This window comes from Pseudochaenichthys georgianus, chromosome 7, assembly GCF_902827115.2.
Source record: "Pseudochaenichthys georgianus chromosome 7, fPseGeo1.2, whole genome shotgun sequence".
In the NCBI taxonomy this organism is placed as follows: Eukaryota; Metazoa; Chordata; class Actinopteri; order Perciformes; family Channichthyidae; genus Pseudochaenichthys; species Pseudochaenichthys georgianus.
The window spans coordinates 28,065,435-28,083,702 of NC_047509.1; the positions used below are offsets into that span (position 1 = coordinate 28,065,435).

General features: G+C 44.4%; 2 protein-coding genes across 5 annotated transcripts in view; both read right to left on the reverse strand.

The window, feature by feature from the left end:
• Positions 1-6,578: 6,578 nt before the first annotated feature.
• tmem115 (transmembrane protein 115) lies at positions 6,579-12,457 on the reverse strand. Its single transcript, XM_034087149.2, has 3 exons — positions 11,033-12,457; positions 9,161-9,525; positions 6,579-7,194 (listed from the first exon to the last, which is right to left on the reverse strand). Exons 1-3 carry the CDS (start codon positions 11,522-11,524, stop codon positions 6,918-6,920), a joined length of 1,134 nt encoding a protein of 377 aa, XP_033943040.1. The 5' UTR covers positions 11,525-12,457; the 3' UTR covers positions 6,579-6,917.
• A 1,803-nt stretch (positions 12,458-14,260) lies between these two features.
• Positions 14,261-18,268, reverse strand: part of LOC117449226 (helicase ARIP4-like) — a 98,370-nt gene continuing 94,362 nt past the window's right edge. For all 4 annotated transcript variants that reach the window (XM_034086735.1, XM_034086736.2, XM_034086737.1 and 1 more), the window contains one exon: positions 14,261-17,976. In XM_034086735.1, coding sequence (XP_033942626.1) covers positions 17,003-17,976 — 974 coding nt within the window. In that variant the 3' untranslated portion in view covers positions 14,261-17,002. The remainder of the gene's footprint in view (positions 17,977-18,268) is intronic.

Genomic DNA, 18,268 nt, shown 5'->3' on the forward strand with positions numbered 1-18,268 from the left:
GATTAGTGCCTCTCTGAAGAACCAGCACCTTACCGTGGTAGAGAGGTTTGTGTGCCCTGCTGAACCCGGGGGCTGTGTTGTCTGGAACCTTGTGTTCCTGGTAGGGTCTCCCATGGCAAATTGGTCTCAGACAAGGGGCCAGACTAAGATTAGTTCAAAAGACCTCATGAAAGAACAACAAAGAAGTGAAGAAACCCGGCCCGGAGGAAGCCCGGGGTCCCCTTCTGGAGCCAGGCCCAGAAGGAGGACTCGTCAGCGAGCGTCTGGTGGACGGGCTTGCCACGGAGCCCAGCCGGGCACAGCCCGAAAAGGCAACGTGGGCAACACCTCCGCTTCTCCGTCCCGCAGGCCCACCACCTACGGGAAACATCGATGGGGTCGGGTGCGCTGCCAGAAGGGTGGCAGTGAAAGCAGAGGGTCTCGACGGACCAGACCCGGGCGGCAGAAGCTGGCTTTGGGGACGTGGAACCTTACTTCTGGATAGGGGTTGGACTCTATTCTTCTCCGGAGTTGCTCAAGATGTGAGGCGCCGGGCGGGTGTGGGGATACTCACAAATTCCCGGTTGGGTGCTTCGTTGTTGGAGTTTACCCCAGTGGACGAGAGGGTCGCCTCCCTACTCCTGCGGGTTATGGGGGGGGAAAACTCTGACTGTTGTATGTGCTTATGCACCAAACAGCAGTTCAGAGTATACGGCCTTCTTGGAGACCCTGGAAAGAGTCCTGTATGGGGCTCCTTAAGGGGACTCTTTAATCTTGCTGGGAGACTTCAACGCACATGTGGGCAATGATGGAGACACTTGGAGGGGCGTGATTGGGAGGAACGGCCCCCCTGATCTGAACCGGAGTGGTGGTTTGTTACTGGACTTCTGTGCTAGTCATGGATTGGCCATAACAAACACCATGTTCGAACATAAGGATGCTCATAAGTGTACGTGGTACCAGAGCACCCTAGGCAGAAGGTCCATGATCGATTTCCTTATCGTATCATCGGACCTGAGGCCGTATGTTTTGGACACTCGGGTAAAGAGAGGGGCGAAGTTGTCAACTGATCACCATCTGGTGGTGAGTTGGGTCGAGTGGCGGGGGAAGCCTCTGGATAGACCTGGTAAGCCCAAACGTGTAGTTCGGGTGAACTGAGAATGTCTGGAGGAGGCCCAAGTTCAGGAGGCCTTCAACTCGCACCTCCGGCGGAGCTTTTCGGGCATTCCTGTGGAGGTTGGGGACATTGATCCAAAAGTGGTCGGTGTTCAAAGCCTCTATTGCCGAAGCCGCGGCGGGGAGCTGTGGTCTCAAGGTCTTAGGTGCCTCAAGGGGCGGTAACCCTCGAACCTCCTGGTGGACACCGGTGGTCAGGGAAGCCGTCCGACTGAAGAAGGAGCGAGAGCTGTGTCCGGGTCCTCGGCAGTAAGTCGGACCCATTTCCGGTGAGGGTTGGCCTCCGCCAGGGCTGCGCTTTGTCACCAATCCTGTTTGTAATATACATGGATCGGATTTCGAGGCGTAGTCGTGGGGGAGGGGGTCTACAGTTCGGTGGACTAAGGATTGCACCACTGCTTTTTGCAGATGATGTGGTTCTGATGGCTTCATCGGTCTGCGACCTTCAGTCCTCACTGAATCGGTTCGCAACCGAGTGTGAAGCGGCTGGGATGAGGATCAGCACCTCCAAATCTGAGGCCATGGTTCTCAGCAGGAAACCGATGGACTGTCCACTCCAAGTAGGGAATGAGTCCTTACCCCAAGTGAAGGAGTTCAAGTATCTCAGGGGGTCTTGTTCTCGAGTGAGGGAACAATGGAGCGTGAGATGCGCCGGAGAATCGGAGAAGCGGGAGCGGTACTGCAGTCGCTTTACCGCACCGTTGTGACGAAAAGGGAGCTGAGCCAGAAGGCAAAGCTCTCTGTCTCGGCCATTTTCGTTCCTACCCTCACCTATGGTCATGAAGGATGGGTCATGACCGAAATAACGAGATTGTGGATACAAGCGGCCGAGATGGGTTTTCTCCGCAGGGTGGCTGGTGTCTCCCTTAGGGATAAGGTGAGAAGTTCGGTCATCCGAGAGGGACTCGGAGTTGAACCGCTCCTCCTTCGCGTCGAAAGGAGCCAGTTGAGGTGGTTCGGGCACCTAGTTAGGATGCCACCTGGGCGTCTCCCTAGGGAGGTGTTCCAGGCACGTCCAGCTGGGAAGAGACCAAGGGGTAGACCTAGGACCAGGTGGAGGGATTATATCTCTTCGCTGGCCTGGGAGCGCCTTGGGATCCCCCAGTCAGAGCTGGTTGATGTTGCCAGGGAAAGGAACGTTTGGGGCTCTCTGCTGGAACTGCTACCCCCGCGACCCGACCACGGATAAGCGGGAGAAGATGGATGGATGGATAAATTGATTAAGGCTATTTGCATATACCTTTTTCCTGTTTTAAATTTTGATTTGATGAATGATCAAACAAATACTGTACCCTTGAAAGTTGCATATACCATGCCATACATTTTGACAAATAAATTGGGTTTAAAAAACAATTTCATTTAGATTGATTAACCCTCCTGTTGTCTTCGGGTCAAATCTGACCGATTTACTATTTCATCATAACTTTTTTGTTTTACATTAGATTGCATTAAGGCTTTATGATATCCTTCACAGTAGACATTTGCTGGTCAAAATGACCGCCATAAAGAAAAGGAATTAGTAACCACCCGGATCAGATAAAACACGCACGCACGCACGCACGCACGCACGCACGCACGCACGCACCACGCACACACACACACACACACACACACACACACACACACACACACACACACACACACACACACACACACACACACACACACACACACACACACACACACACACACACACACACACCCTTATGTGCCCATCCCCCCATGGATTACACCTGGCACACGCAATACATGTTTGGTGTCTATTCTTTGTATATTTACTGCAGTTTTTCATGTATACCAGTAGTCTGATACAATATTTACAGTTTGAAAGGGTGTTAAATGAAATGTGGTGATGATTAATGGTTTTTGTGTAAATGTAATAGCAGTTAAAACAGGACCGGTCAAATTTGACCGTGAAAAACAAAGTAAGGGGGGTAAAACGAAGACAATAGAAGGGTTAATAGAAATGTTATTCTAAACCTTGAAAACTGTAGGTAGTTGAGTATTATGTCTGAATTAAACATATTTCTGTAATTATGAATGACCCTAATAGTCATAAGGGGGTCATATATGATATGAGTAATTGCTATGCTAATTGTATGCATATTCAAGATCTGGTAGAACACTTGGATTTCCTCCTATCGATCATTCTGTAAGGTTCCTTATAGGATTGTACAGGTCACATCATCCCACCACTATCTAGCCCACCTTTAATGTCAAATCACATCTACAGAAGGAAAGCAAATGTCACAAAAAATAATGAAAAACATATTTTTATTTCATACAATCGTCTTTTATTTCATATAGAGATAAAGTCAAATATCTGAAAACCAAAACAGAAAAGTCTGTGCAACAGAGATAGATAGAGAGAATGACTGTCATTAGTATGAACACGATCTGTTGGTGCAAAAGTAGGGACAGAAAAGGAAAATGAAAGTAGTGAAAACTATTTATAAAACATTGCTGTGAATGAACCCCCCCTTCCCAACAGGACACACACACACACACACACACACACACACACACACACACACACACACACACACACACACACACACACACACACACACACACACACACACACACACACACACACACACACACACACACACACACACACACACACACATTTCAGGGCCGGAGGACAGCTTTCTATTACAAGATATTTCCACAAAGTCTCCAAACAATTAGATTTAATAGGATATTTGTTGCCAGCCTTAAAAATAAGCAAATTAGCAACTTTGAAATGTAAATTGTCCATGAGCTTTTGTCTCCCCGGCAGTGTCATTAAAACACGTTTTTTTCCAGTTTAAATAAAAAATGATAAGAGAAACTGGACTTGAATTGGCCACTTTGACAGGATACCATCCAGGGAGAATCAAATTGTCTGGGCGAAGCTGCCAAAGCACTCGTTAAGGGTTTCAAATGGGCTTCCTGTCTGCGGTGTGTCTTTAATAATGACATTGAGGATGTTTACAGCCAGAACAAATGTAAATACAGGAATCAGGTATGGAGGTGTGGCCAGGCCACCGGATTACACAACTGCATCGTTGGCATCCATGTAAGAACGTGTTTCACTGCATTGCTGACTTTAAGGTATGATGCAAGCCAAGCAGCTAAGCCAAACAAGATAACATGTCATTTCCAGAGTAACTCGCAATTCAAAAAAGGTGCGAGATGACACCATAAAAGTGTCATTGCGCGGTTAAAATCTGTAATTAGTTTTGACACTTTTCCACCCTTGCTACTTTTCTACAGACATTTGAACTCTGCCTTCTACAACCTGAAGCTGTGTTTCATTTCTGTCCCTTCAGTTATATCAATAACGCAGCTCATTCATATTGAATTAAAGCGTGGACACCGACGTAAACATCTTGTTGCCAAAATAAGAGCAGAGTGACATGAACAGAAGGAGAAACACAGAACACACAGAATCACATCACTCTATTATGGCTTATCACTTCCCATACATTACACCTTTCCATACGGGGAAAAGCAACCGTTTCTCAATGCTAAACTAAGAGTTCAAACCGTATTTCACATTGTTCATCTGGAGCAAACTGTCAGATTCAAACAGAAGCACGGGTTGGAAATCTAAAGGGGACAAAATGGAAGCTGTTGAAAGTTTGAACGTGACTTTTTTTTGTCAAGAAAGTCAATAATTTCCCAGGAGCATGTGTTTCTTAACTGGTAGCATTGTAGCATTAACACATTGAGTCAGAGGGCACCTTTTGTCAAGAGCTAATCTTGTGATGCGATTACTCCAAACTACAAATGATCAAATCAAGGAATCAGACTTTTCCGCCATTTCCCCGCACATACCAAAATATCCTCCACTACACACACCATTTGCTCGATAATCAGATATCAATAAATATCCGTCCCAAAATCACATTACAGATCAAAGGCCAATATATCCGGGTGAACAGGGGTTGGACATTTATAATAGAGGGGCGACACATGGAAGAACAAAACCTGTCTTCTGTTTGTTATTATTTGTTGTTTAAATGAATGCCAACTCAATTAGTGACAAATAAAATGATCAGTAAGGCCACTGCAATAAATAACACATATTAGATGTTTAGATATAAAAACCATAACTCCTCATTTGAATTGAACATGTATTAAAACATTTAAATTAAAAATGTTTTTCTCCAGATTTAATGTTAGTAATTTGGAATGCTTCTACTGAGGTGATGATGGTACTTGAAATCAAACAGTTTCAGTTTCCAGGATGGTTTGTGAAATAAAGGACAAGTGACCTTAGTCAGACTGTCAATAATCCACTTTTGTCCCAGGAAGACTTTGAACATCGCAATTTATAAGATTTGTCATCACCGTGATCGTATAGCTGAAATAATGTATTGGCTGCTTCCGACTTTAATCAACGAGGACAGGAGGGAAATTGGGAATGTAATGGCTTGAACGTTAGCATAATCTGCGGCTACATCGACAGCGATGACTGTCAACAAAATGAATAAATCATCTGACCTTTTTGGTCTGCATATAATCTATGATGCGTTTTAAATGGGGACAATTTAGCTGCAAGTCAACCTCCCTAGAAAATAATTCACCACCAGCTCTGTTAGGCATCGCGAGTTTAGAAATGACGGATGTTATAAATTCAAAGGACGTTGTTGGGAAATGGCCGGGCTGATGTACCGTTTCATGTCTGCGCAGTCGTTTATATAACAAGTGACAGCACAGATACAAACTGCTACTCTGTAAATACCTGTATGACCATCACGCCTCATCTCTCCCCTTCTCTGCGAATGGCGCACACAATCTCGACAGACCCCTCTCTGCATCACATGCACTCAGATAGTTAAATAGCTATTGATGATCCTTGTGTCATTTCAGATCGTAGACGGTGGAAGTGTAAAACAGTACAAGAGGATGTTTGAAATGAACCTAAAACGTATAACTCGTAAAACATCCACACAACAGATCTGTGTGTAGGGGTAACGCCATTCACGTATCTTGTTTGTTTAAAAGGAACAGAAAGGTGTTTTTTGATTTTGAATAAAAAAAAAGAAATCAGAATTTTTCTCCACTGAACAACAAATGGGATCAAAACAGGTGGAGGAGGCTTTCCATTTGTCTGCCTGTTGTTTCAGAGACACACCGGGAAGCCTTTGAACCTGGTCTGGATTCCTCTCATCTGGCACCTCTTCAAAATCTTGAAGTTTTGTATCATAGATTTTCAGCAGGACGGACCTGCAGCAGCTTCTTTCCTCCGGGCAGCACATCTCAGAGTACGTGCTTTCCATACTTCCTCCGTTACACACCGGGGTACGCTTCAAGGCCCAGCGAGCGCTCCTTGGGGTCAACCTTCTGGCAAGAATTCAGTGTTTGTCACCGACGTATTTCTCAGGCAATCAGAGAACAACTACGGCTGCTCCGAAAAATAACTATAAAAAGAATGTTGTACACCCATTTTGTTATTTATTTAGAAAGCAAGAGAAAGAGACATGAAGCAGAGGAGCGAGTGTTGAGCTTAAGTCCACAAAGACAGAATTTCTGGTCGCCTTTGAAGGAAGAAGGAGAAGAATTTGAGGGTCCAGTTTGCCCTACTACACTGAGATTTACAACATGTCTGAACTGAAAGCACTGGACAGTTACCAACAGTGTGTTTGTGAGCGCACGGCCGTGTGTATGAGCTGGTCATGTTGTGTGTGTGTGTGTGTGTGTGATATCGAGTGTGTTCTCACTGTCATTGGAGTCACAGAGCGAGGGTTTCTCTACGCAGCGTGTTCAATTTGTTACGATCTAGAAGGGGCGTCCTCGAAGCTAATGATGCTGGACTCGGGGTGCTGCGCTCCGCCCGTGGATGCCCCCCCGCTGCTCTGTGACATTGAGGATGAGGAGGTGGAGGAGAGAGAGGCGCCGGCAGGTCCCCCTGAGGAGGAGGGGAGGAGCGGCTGCGTGTCCGTCCTGATCTCGTCGTCCTCCTCGTCGTCTTCGTCGTCCATGCTGGGCCAGGCCGACTGGTCGTCCACGCGCTTCAGACGCTCGTTCAGAGCCTTCAGAGCCAGCTGCCTGGAAGGAGGGAAAGAGATGTTAGTTTCAGCTTCAACGAATAGTTAAAATGGCAGAAAATGCAGATTTCAACCTCTCAAAAACAAAAAGGTTTGTTTTACATCATAATAAACAAAAAAATGTGGACTGAAAACAGGACATTTAAACATTGGACTTTAAGAATATTGGAATTCTTCTTTGAATATACATTTTAGATTATCTTTTATATGTTTTGATATTAGATTCAAGGCACCTATGCTCTCTCCACTGCGCCACACGCCCCCCTATCCTGCCACAAAGGACAGAGTTGGTTGAAAGTATCAAATTACCCCGTGACAATTACAGGGTGTGAAAGAGAGATCTATCTCTGTAACTGAATCTGTGTGACAGCTTGCGAGTGTGTCTGCTGGACAAAGGAGCAGAAGGAAAGGCCATAGACTGTAACCTCTGACAGAGAGAGAGATTAGGGAGTGTGCTTAAGAGTGTATGCATGATCTGTTTGAGGAGTATGACTGGAAAAGAGCACAGAGGTTAAATATACACTGCTTTTGTTATTCGTCTCCTCTAGGAGTATTTATTTGACTATATGGGTGAGTGTGTATTTATTATATCAGTCACGGATCCTTGTGTGCATTCTGTTTCTTTCTGATGACAATGGTATTATATCATTAAACAATATTTCACTGCTGAACAATATGTGACATCACAGAAAGCCCCAGAACAGCTACTTAATGACCCTTATTGGGAAAATGTTAGAAGTCAACAATATTTTATATTTATCGACAATAATGAAATAGAACATGATCATTATCCCTGCACTGCAGCCGTGCCTGCAGTCCCTCCCCTCTCAAGCACGCTCCAAGTCCCTCCCCTCTCTCGTGCACGCGCTAGCTGCCAGAGCATGTGAGAAAACGAGAAGCATGGCTGCAAGTGGGAGTGAGACTGCCGCTGCTCCTCGGCTTGTTGACAAAAAAGACGCCAGAAGCTAAATTTGGAAGTACTTTAGCTATATCTCTGACAGTGAGGGCAAGCCTACGGACACCACGAGGCCTGTCTGTAAGACATGTTTTATATCCCTGCAAACCAAGGGAGCCAACACATCAGACTTGGCTAAGCACCTGCCGACCGGCATCCAGAGCTGTTTAAAGAATTTAAAGACAGACAGGTTAACGAATGTGATAGATAACATAATTACATCATGCTCAAGCCCATGCCCTCAAATCTAAGTCAAACAAGTGTAATATATTTTGTGACAAGCAAACGTTTTCGTAGTTTCAGGAGGTAATTAATGGCAATGATAACTGTCTAATATGGCTATCTTTTTAGCTAACTTACCAATGTGGTTCTGGTGTGAAATAAAGCACAATTTTTTTTTTTTTAAAGTATCGAAAAAGAATCGGAATCGCAATTCTTCTCTTGGTATCGGTATCGAAACCAAAATGTTGGTATCGTGACAACACTAGTCCCTATTATGCTTTTTTGGGTTTACCCTTTCCTCTAGTGTGTTATATACGTCGACATTGAGAGCCTGGAAAGACGCCTATATAAATAAAATGCATTATTTGTATAATTATAATGTAGGTTGTTGTGTGTGGAAATGGGCTGCAAAGGCTCAAATACTCCATTTTGCCACTAGAGGGAGTTTCTCTCCCTGTCACTCGTAGTCGAGTATGACTGTCCTCCTTCTTGGTCCTTGTGGGTCTTCAGGTGGGCGTAGAGGCCGATTCTGGACCCGATTATTCTTGTGCAATGTGGACATGGGAATGTAGTGGTGGAGGGTTTGGGTTGGACCTGTTTGGTGGTTGCTCTACAATTTACACTAAACGCTTTAATGAAGATTATTGTAAAGGTCAACTAAACCATATGCAAAGGCTCATGGAGGTACCTGAACCCTACTAGACTGTAACAGGCCAGTGTCATACATTTAATGCACCAATATACCCAACCACCCTTTCCATGAGATGACTAAGAACAGAATGTGACTCACCTCCTCCTCTCTGCATCCTGGGGGTCTGTCCCTGGCAGGCTGATGGTGATGGAGGAGGGCGCCCCCACGTCATATCTCTTCACCATCTTCCTGCACACCTTCAGCTTCACCAGGGCGGCGTGCACCAGCCCCGCCAGCAGCCCCACGGCCGGCTGCAGCGCCTCCGGGAAGAAGCTAGCGAAGGCGAAGTGGTCCGACATGTCCCCGCGGCCCCGGCTGTGCCTCTGGTAGAAGCGCAGGTACACCCACCCGGACAGGGCGCCGAAGCTGTACGCAGCCAGGGGGGCGGAGCTCTCCAGCAGCCCCGACAGGCGCAGCAAGGAGAGGAAGAGGAGGACCAGGGCCGGTGCTGCTTTGAGTCTCACCTGAGAGGAGAGGGGGAGACAGATTTGAGGTCCTGTGAACAGAAACCATCGGGTACAGGGAGAGATACTATTGGGTCCACAGACCACCGTGGCTGCCAGTTCCCACAATTCACTGAGGTCAGCAGGATTGAGGAAGTGGAACATCAAACAATAGCTGGTTACACGCCAGGGTGGCAGGCGAGTCCAAATGTACCAGGGTTTGTTTTGATACAGTTCCAAATGTGCTTTACTGAAATGAGGGATTTTAAAGGAAGGCTTTCACAAGTTGAAGAAAAAAATATATAACTTGACTGATATTGAGATATGATTCCCGACATTAGAGGGAATGATCATTTAAAATCCACATAATCATTACAAATATATACTAAAAGGATTATGGTGTGATTTTGGATTGAATTGAGTCTAAAAAAAAATGGCATTTGTAGGTCGGGACTTAATGCATCACCACAATACTTTATTTAAATATTTTTTAAATGTTTCCATCTACCAAAATTAGAACTTACTGCCATTTGGACACAGCACAAGTCGATATTGCCATTTTGATTAAAGTTTCATTAATTGTGCAGCCCTACTGCTGTTGATTTATTTAATAGTTAAACATTTATTTTCTGGCTGTTTTAGTTTATTGTATTAAATGTACCTTATATTTAGTGTAATTATTGAAGTTACTTGAAGTAGTTGTTTATGCTTTTACTTTGAAGGCGGTTTGGGGCATTATGTACCGTACACATTGGGGACACGTGTAGGTGGGATTGGAAACAAGAGGGCACATGGATTTTTTGCAGGAAATGTAATCATATTCTTGAGTAAGGTTCTATATGGTGCCCCCGTGGCAGTTTCATTTTCTACACCTACATTACAGTAAAGTAACCTAGTGTAATAGAAACTCATAAAAAGCACCAACGATGGCCTGGTTTAGAGACACATTCAGAATGTGTAGCTAATGTGTGCTTCAGCAAAACACTAAGCCCTTATCGGGACATTAAGTGTAAGCTGCTCTGCAGAAGAGTATCAGATATCATCTTTAAATGAACAGATCACTCTGTAGCCCACATTTGGAAGAGAATCACAGACAACACAAACTAGGCACTGAGCGATCTAAAAACCACAGGCCTTTATGGCTTTAATACAAGAGGATGGCAATCATTTGACGTGTGTTTGTTCATAAAAGGATTACAGCCATTACTAACGATATCACACTGTCATTAAACAAACTAAAAGAAGCAAGTGCTGTATACTATGTGACAAGAATAAACCAAACAAAAATAGGTCACAGCATAAAATCCCAATTCATGAAACTGGGAAGTCATCCCACTAAAACAGGCACAAAGAAATGTAAACATATTTTGTAGAGAAGTCCTGCAGTAAATATAAATGTCTTTGTTGTCTTTCTTACTGCTGCACTTTGTAGTGTTGTTGTGTTTCTAGTATCCTTTTAGGGTTTTCACCAAAGTGTTATTATTAAGCATGCAGAGCAGAAATGACTTTCAGTGTGTGTTATGCTCACCTGAGGCACTCTGAGCACTGTAGTGTCTCCCATGGTCTGCTTCAGCGCCACCAGCACTCCTCCCAGGAACCCGGCTGCTCCGTAGGCCCGCACAGCAAACAGGTAAGTGAGGTCAAAGGTGGCAACATATGTGAGGAGGTAGGCGAGGCCGGCCAGGAGGCCTGCAGAGACGTTAACCACTGCGAAAAAGATCAGGAGCTCCAGAGCGCCCCAGAGAGGCTCTAGCAGGCGCCCACAGGCCATCACTGTCCCCACATTCACTGCCACACCCCAGATGTGCTGCTCCACCACCCCATGGGTCAACAGTGTCCACACCCAGAAGTTGGGTGGAAAGAGGTAGCCTGGTGTCACCCCCAGTGCGTATGGAGTGTCCACAGCCCATGACAGTAGGTAGAGGAGAACCACCACAGCACTTATACTCTTCACCACCACACTGGTGCTGGCAAGGGCAGCCAGGAAGTGCTGTCGGGCCACCGGCAGGTAACGATTCATTGTGGTCTCTTTGGATGAGGATCCTTCTTGAGCAAATCTGCCCAAGGGAGCAGCAGATCAGTGGCTTCTGGTGGAGCAGATGTCGGTGTGATATTAATAATGCCAAGAAGAACAGGTGACACCTGTAGGTCCTGACAGCATCAAAATCCACACTTCTCTGTGAGCCTTCATCCGGGATACTGTCTTCCAACTGGTCAGAGATAGCGTGGATGATCAGCTCAGTAGGACTATTCCTTCTCTTAAAACGACTAACAAACTATGGGCAGCAATAGATAAGATGTGATAACCTTAACTAGGAGACCTTTTGATCAAGCTGCCTGGCTGGCGACCTTCAGTCCGCGTATATAGAAGTACAAGCAGGTTACAAATCACCACCAGCTAGCATGAAGGCGGAAGCACCCAAGTACGCAAATCCTAACAGAAACAAATACACCTAAGAGACAACTTCTCCAGACTGTCTGGGCTGGGCTAGCTTGTAAACAGAGCAGAGCTAATGTTAGCTAGCTGTCAAACTGAGAGCGCCTGGAGTTTCGCTGTATATATCCGACACCCGGAGCAGGAGAGGTTACGTCTTCGTTGTGTTATAAGATAGGACTGGCAGGGTCAGTCAAACCTGGTCGTTATCCCGCGGAGCTCCTGTCCCAGCCCCTTGCGCTCTCTCGGCCCGGTGTCTACAGGGCTAGCCCGAGGATCCCCCGCAGCTAGCAACAGGCCTTCAAAACAATGTTAGAGAAGCTCCTGAAACAGCGTCAAAACGGGTATAGTTCCCGGGCTTTAATATAAGCTTTGTTTCACTCGTTTGTTGTTTTGTTCCTCCGTGTTTTCAGAGCAAGTCGTCGGAGTAAATTATTTTATCTTGGCAGGCACTCCTCCCAGTACACCGCTCAGCTACTAACCTGTGCTGTGTCTGCCGTCGTCATCAACAATCGGTGAAAAAAAACGTCAAGTCACGTAACAGCAGAGAACTCTGGGAAACCGAGTTTTCAACAAACGAAGCAGTAGGTCTCGTCTCAGTTTGACACCACAAAATACGTTGAGCTGGGTTAAAAAATAGTCAATCGATGACTTTGAATTGTGCTTTTCGCAAAAACTCTTAGACGCTTTACATAATTTAAAAATATAACAATTATGATGATAAAATGAGTGTGAATAATCATAGCCTTTAGTTGCCTTTGGTGGAATGCAGCCACATGACATTAACTCAGTTCGGTAAAGTTAGACAGTTACTACCGGATTTTATCTTGACGGTCAATCAATAACTCATAAACAAATCAAAGTATCTTCACAGCCGTTGTAAGGGAGACACTGAGCTATCATATCTAACATATTTGTTTTAATGAAAAAACAATGTATGGTAATTGATGGTCTTCTGTTGGTTTTAATTCGCCAACAAGTTAGGGGGAAATATTTTTTTCATAATTTGTTTGATTCATTTTTATGGAAAATATTCTTTAACTTCACTACTGGAGGCAACACAGTGTAACTTATCACTGCACACATTAATAATAGTCTCCTTCTGGTAAGGATTTAGAACAAATCCAATACTTTTTGTAACAACTGTTCTAAACAGGCAAAGAATGCAACAGAGACAAAGGCTGAGGACTAAAACAACTTCACCGAACTGAGTCAGTACAAAGTTAAACAGTCAGAAAGGCAACCAAAACAGACAAGTAGTAAGCAGGTTCTCTGGCTTACACTATACATTTGATTAGGAAGCATATTTTTGTTTCAAAATCCTAGTTCTACTTGGTTTGACTTTTGCAATTGACATTAATTGAATATGAGGGGCCGTTGCAGATGGTACATTTGCACAAAAGTGTAAAGGATCAAATTAAATCTAACGAAAAGCACAGGTGTTGTACATACACATCCATAACAGGTAGTGCAAGTTCTGTAATTGAACAACCATGCAAATCAACTAGTGGGCTATTTGTCTATGAAATAACATCCCCTTCTGTGTGCAGGAAAATACCATAAGAAACTTATTTGGATTACTGTGACATTTGAAACTTGTTACTGTCATTTGAGGTCAATGCATCCCTTATACTTAACTGTTAGTCCTGTTTTGGTGTTTGGAATTAACTGATAACAAACCAAGAACTCAAGTTACCTGCAAAATAAAGTCTGCAAACTTTCAGATTAACTCAAATTGTTCAGGAGACAAATTTGTTGATTTCATGTCCTTATTACAACTTTAGGAATTCAATTTGATGTCTTCACTTTTTATAAAAACATCTGCTTGTTAATGGAGGTCTCACACACACAATAATATTTGAGCAACATTTTTTACGAGATTAAAAGCGGATCAGTACAAACCCCAACCCAGATTTAACTGTTAATATTACGTTCCATTGATCTTAATCATATATACTGGCAAAAGCAATGACACTATGGAGAAGGCAACAAGAAAGTTATTTCTAACTTGTTGGGATATAATAATAATCTAAAGCAGTTTCTGCGATAGCATCCCCCTTCTAACTTTATTTTATAAAAGCTTTTTTTATAAAAATGATCTCATAAGCCATAAGTAATTTGGTAATTTGTCATGAAAATATAAAAGGTCTATCCCATTTCTCAAAATCTAAGATGAGTTTTTTTAAATGTCTTGTTTTGTCAGTACTAAACCCAAACATGTGAAAAAGAGAAAAGACTTAATGTTCTGTGTGTATGGGGAATACAAAGGGGGTATGCACTACGCCTGCTACTCAAATTGATGTAAAGAAATAAGGACAAGTGTTATTTAGAACATGTTTCTTTTTATTTACAAACTTCAAAAACCAAAAAAAGGATCTAAAAGTAATCCAAGGTCATACACATTATCCATTGATAAACGACACAACAGGCTTTGACTAGAGCCAATCCTCAAAGACAGCAGCTTTAATCTTCTCCTCGGCTAAAATGGAATTCAGACGGTCGGCTCCACTCGTCTTACCGAATCGATTTGTATAAATAAATATGTAAATTCAAGTAGAAAGCGGCGAAATAAAAGAGCAGTCAGTTGGCGCGGCAGACGCAGAGCTGACAACAGTTCAACAGGGAGGAAACTCGCCTCGGATGTCACCATGGACATTTCTGATGATAATAGTAATGGACAGTACAAAAAAAAAGTAAAGAAAATGAACTGATATCATTATTTTCTTGTCCTCTCAGATAATAAGTGGTTGGACTGCTTCTGTTTCTGACCCATAATGTGTGAATGAGCTTCATTTACCTGCACAAATGGCTCCTAATATTAAATATTTAAGATTTGTACCCCAATTGTTGAGAAGCTTGATATTCTCACGAAGAATCTTAGCTCATAGAATCGAGAAAAACAGGTTTTTAACACAGCTTAGTAATACCAATGTATCCCTGATGTTCTTCTGTTGGGTTTATCGTAATGAAGATCTGATCACAGTTACCCTGACCTATAATGCGTACAGTAATGCACTTATTGGTTGGTCCCCACGCAAGTTCTGCACAAGTTCACATGTTCTGGGTCAGACTCGCAGATTGACACCCAAAGACAAAAATAAAAATGACCAGAAACCAAAGTGTTTCCATCTGTAGTAACAACAAAAAGTAATAGGACTGTACATTTTTTAAAAACAAGATAAAGAAGAGCAAAAAAACAATGTACAAAAAATGAATAAATATGCACCATCATAAATAAATACATTTGGTTAATTCAAAGAGCACAAAAAAAAAACAAGTAAACTAAAACATGGAAGATAAAGAGGATGACATGCTGATGTCTTTACTTGATGATGTCACAAAAAGAGCTGGTGGGTTTTAAAGCTCTTCGCTGCAGCCGTTTTTGAGGAGAAGATTTTTCCACTTAAGGACAGTACACACCATAGCCGATCCGTTTGTGTGATCAGAGGGGATCAGAGAGATGCTTCATGGGTAATCTAGGGGGAACTTGGTCACATGCTGAAGCTTTCGCAGCTTTTCTACAGACGCATACAGATTTGTGTCTCTATAACAGTGCAGTACAGTGTACAGTGTTACCTGCAAGGTCATACAGAGAGATGGATATGGACGTCTCCACTGTGCTTCGTGAGGATAATGTAGAGAGAGCGTGTTGCCGTGGTGGCGTTTTAAATCCTGTTGGTGACATTATTTGGTCTTTTAAGACACAATCCTCTTCGACGGAGGTCTCCGATGTGCTCTTGTTTTTGGCAAAGCTACATCGTCCCCCCCAACAAATAAAAAGAAGTTTGGTTTCACAATGTTGAATGAGATGAGACAGAAAGAACAGGTAACACAAGCTTCTATTTTGTTTAAACGATTCCTTTTGTAACCCGAACACAACGCACAGATACGAACACAGTAACGACACAAGCGTAACCAAAACTCAGGGTTAATTCCTACGGGGGGTTCGTACGTATACATTTATAGGCTTGAGTGAGTGTTTTGCATCGCTTTGCGCTAGGCTACAGTAAGACTGTGGGTGAGATTCAGAGAGCCGCAGTGGCCGTCCGTCTCTCTTCACCTCTCCTCTCTCACAGTTAACATTCAGAAAGATGGAGGCAGAAAGGCATTTTCTGTTGGTGGTTTCTCCGCTACGAGGAGGACACCTCACAACAACACAGTTATTTCCCCCCCCCGTATTTTCACCTGGCTGTTTTTAGGCAATGTTTTTCTCTAAAAAGTACAAGAGATTACATCAACATAAAAAAGAAAATCAGATCTTCCCACGTCTATAGCCTAAATAGGAGACTTTTCAAAAAAAGGCCTGGTTTGAAGGCATTTGATTTAGCATACATTCGTTCAATCGAGTTTTAAGGTTTCAGTAAATGTCTCCCACCTCATCCTCAACAAGCCTTTTTGATACTTCAAGATGCTCTCGTTTCTTTTCTTTTTTTCAACTGTACAATACCCTTGTCCTGGCAGTGAATTATTCAATTCAATCAAAAATGCTCTTTACATTTCTGTGATCTTTTTACCTTTTTTACCATTTGAAGAAATATTCAGTAGCAATATTCAACAACTGAAACAGACACTACCAAGTTACTGATATTTAACGAACGTTACTACCAATAATCAAACCTTTTTTTACGTAAGCGACTGAATCCTACCATCATCTTTTTAACAAGCTGAAAAAAGCGAAAGAGTTTCGACATTTAGCAAAGCTGCAGAACTAGGTTCTCTAAAGTCAACACTACACCCACTGCAGGCCCACAATCAGCAGTTCAGTCCAGTGATTTGTTTTAAATGCCAGTAATGGACTAAACTTGGAGGCCCAAAGTCCTCTTGGTTTTCATTTTCTTCCTTAGGTTTTATCTTCTGATAGTCAGCATTGAGATTTGTCGCTCTGTGTTCAATCCCTTCAGGCCGTTTCTCCAAGGCAAACAGGGGAAACACTCATTTGTCCTCACTTCAATTTCTTTTCATTTTTTGTCCATTTCCCTCAAGGCACAAGCCCTTTTACACCTTCCTCCCGGAGGACTTGATCTTATTTCAATAATTTTTAAATAACGCTCAATCATTGGTCTGTCACTGTCCCCTCACCTCGATGACATCGTCGTCGTCATCATCATCCGAGCTGCTGGCGCTGCTCACGTTCCTGCCGTCTACCAGCACCGTGCCCCGATGGCCCTCCCCCGAGGGGGAGAAGGAGGAAGGAGAAGAGGAGGAGGAGCTGGAGGCGGCAGTGGAGGGGAACTGGGAGAGGAAGCTGGCTCCGGCGGGACCTGGAGTGGCGGCAGGACCCGGCAGCCCCCCCGGCAGCATGGACCCCGTGTAGAGGCTGGCCAGGGAGGGGCTGTAGGACAGAGGGAAGCCTGCGGGGAGCATCCCGGCCATGCCCACCATGCTGGGGCTCAGCATGAACGGCGGCATGGCTCCTGGAACCGAACCGGCCCCTTTGACTGAAGCAGAGGATGACGAGGAAGATGAGACGGAGGTTGCGGTGTTGGTCGTCGGGCAGGAGGAGGAAGTGGTGCCGGTTCCACCTAAGCTGAACAGATCTGGGTACATGTAACCGGGGTCCCTCAGCTGGGTGTGAGGGGGCTGGAAGTAAGGCGAGAACATAGAGGTGTTGATACCCAGAGGAGGGAGGCTGTAGCCCCCGTTGAAGGGGAAGGAGAAGCCTGTGCTGGCCAGAGGGGCGGAGGAGTGTTTGCCCATGTGGGGCTGCTTACTGGGAAGCTCCTCCAGGGACGGGGTGCAGGCTTGGCGCTTGACGCCCTGTCTCAGGTCAATGGCGTCCATGTTGGGCTGGATGACATTAGTCACAGAGGCGTCATGGTGGTGAGTTTTGCCATTGGTCTGAAGCAGTTTGGTGCAGGGCAGGTTGGTGGGGGGGCTCTCTGGTTGGGCTGCGGGGGGGGCGGCTCCCGTGTAGCGCTGCAACTCGCTGATGATCTCTGGGCTGTCCGGGGAGAGGGGGCGGGGCACAGTCTTGGAGGGCGTCTGCTGCTTCCCGTTGCTGCCATCGGTTGACATTTCCTGTGGTAGGGCCTGGGAGTCTGAGAAGAAGAACCAATATATTAGCTCTTGAAAAGGAATACACTCCTAACATGGACTGCTTTATTAATATTATAATGTCAGTATTATTTTTTTTCTGCATGCTTATAATTAAATAATGCTCATTTTCAGACTAATTTTTCTTCTCCCTCTTTCGGGTTTGCTCCATTTTATCAGCTGTGTCTTCAAGCCCCCCCTCCCAAAACCCTGCCCTTATCGGTCAGTATTTCTGTCTTTGGTCTTGCTCATTGCTACCTCAGCGCCCGCATTTTCTGGAGCCTCTGCACCAACTTT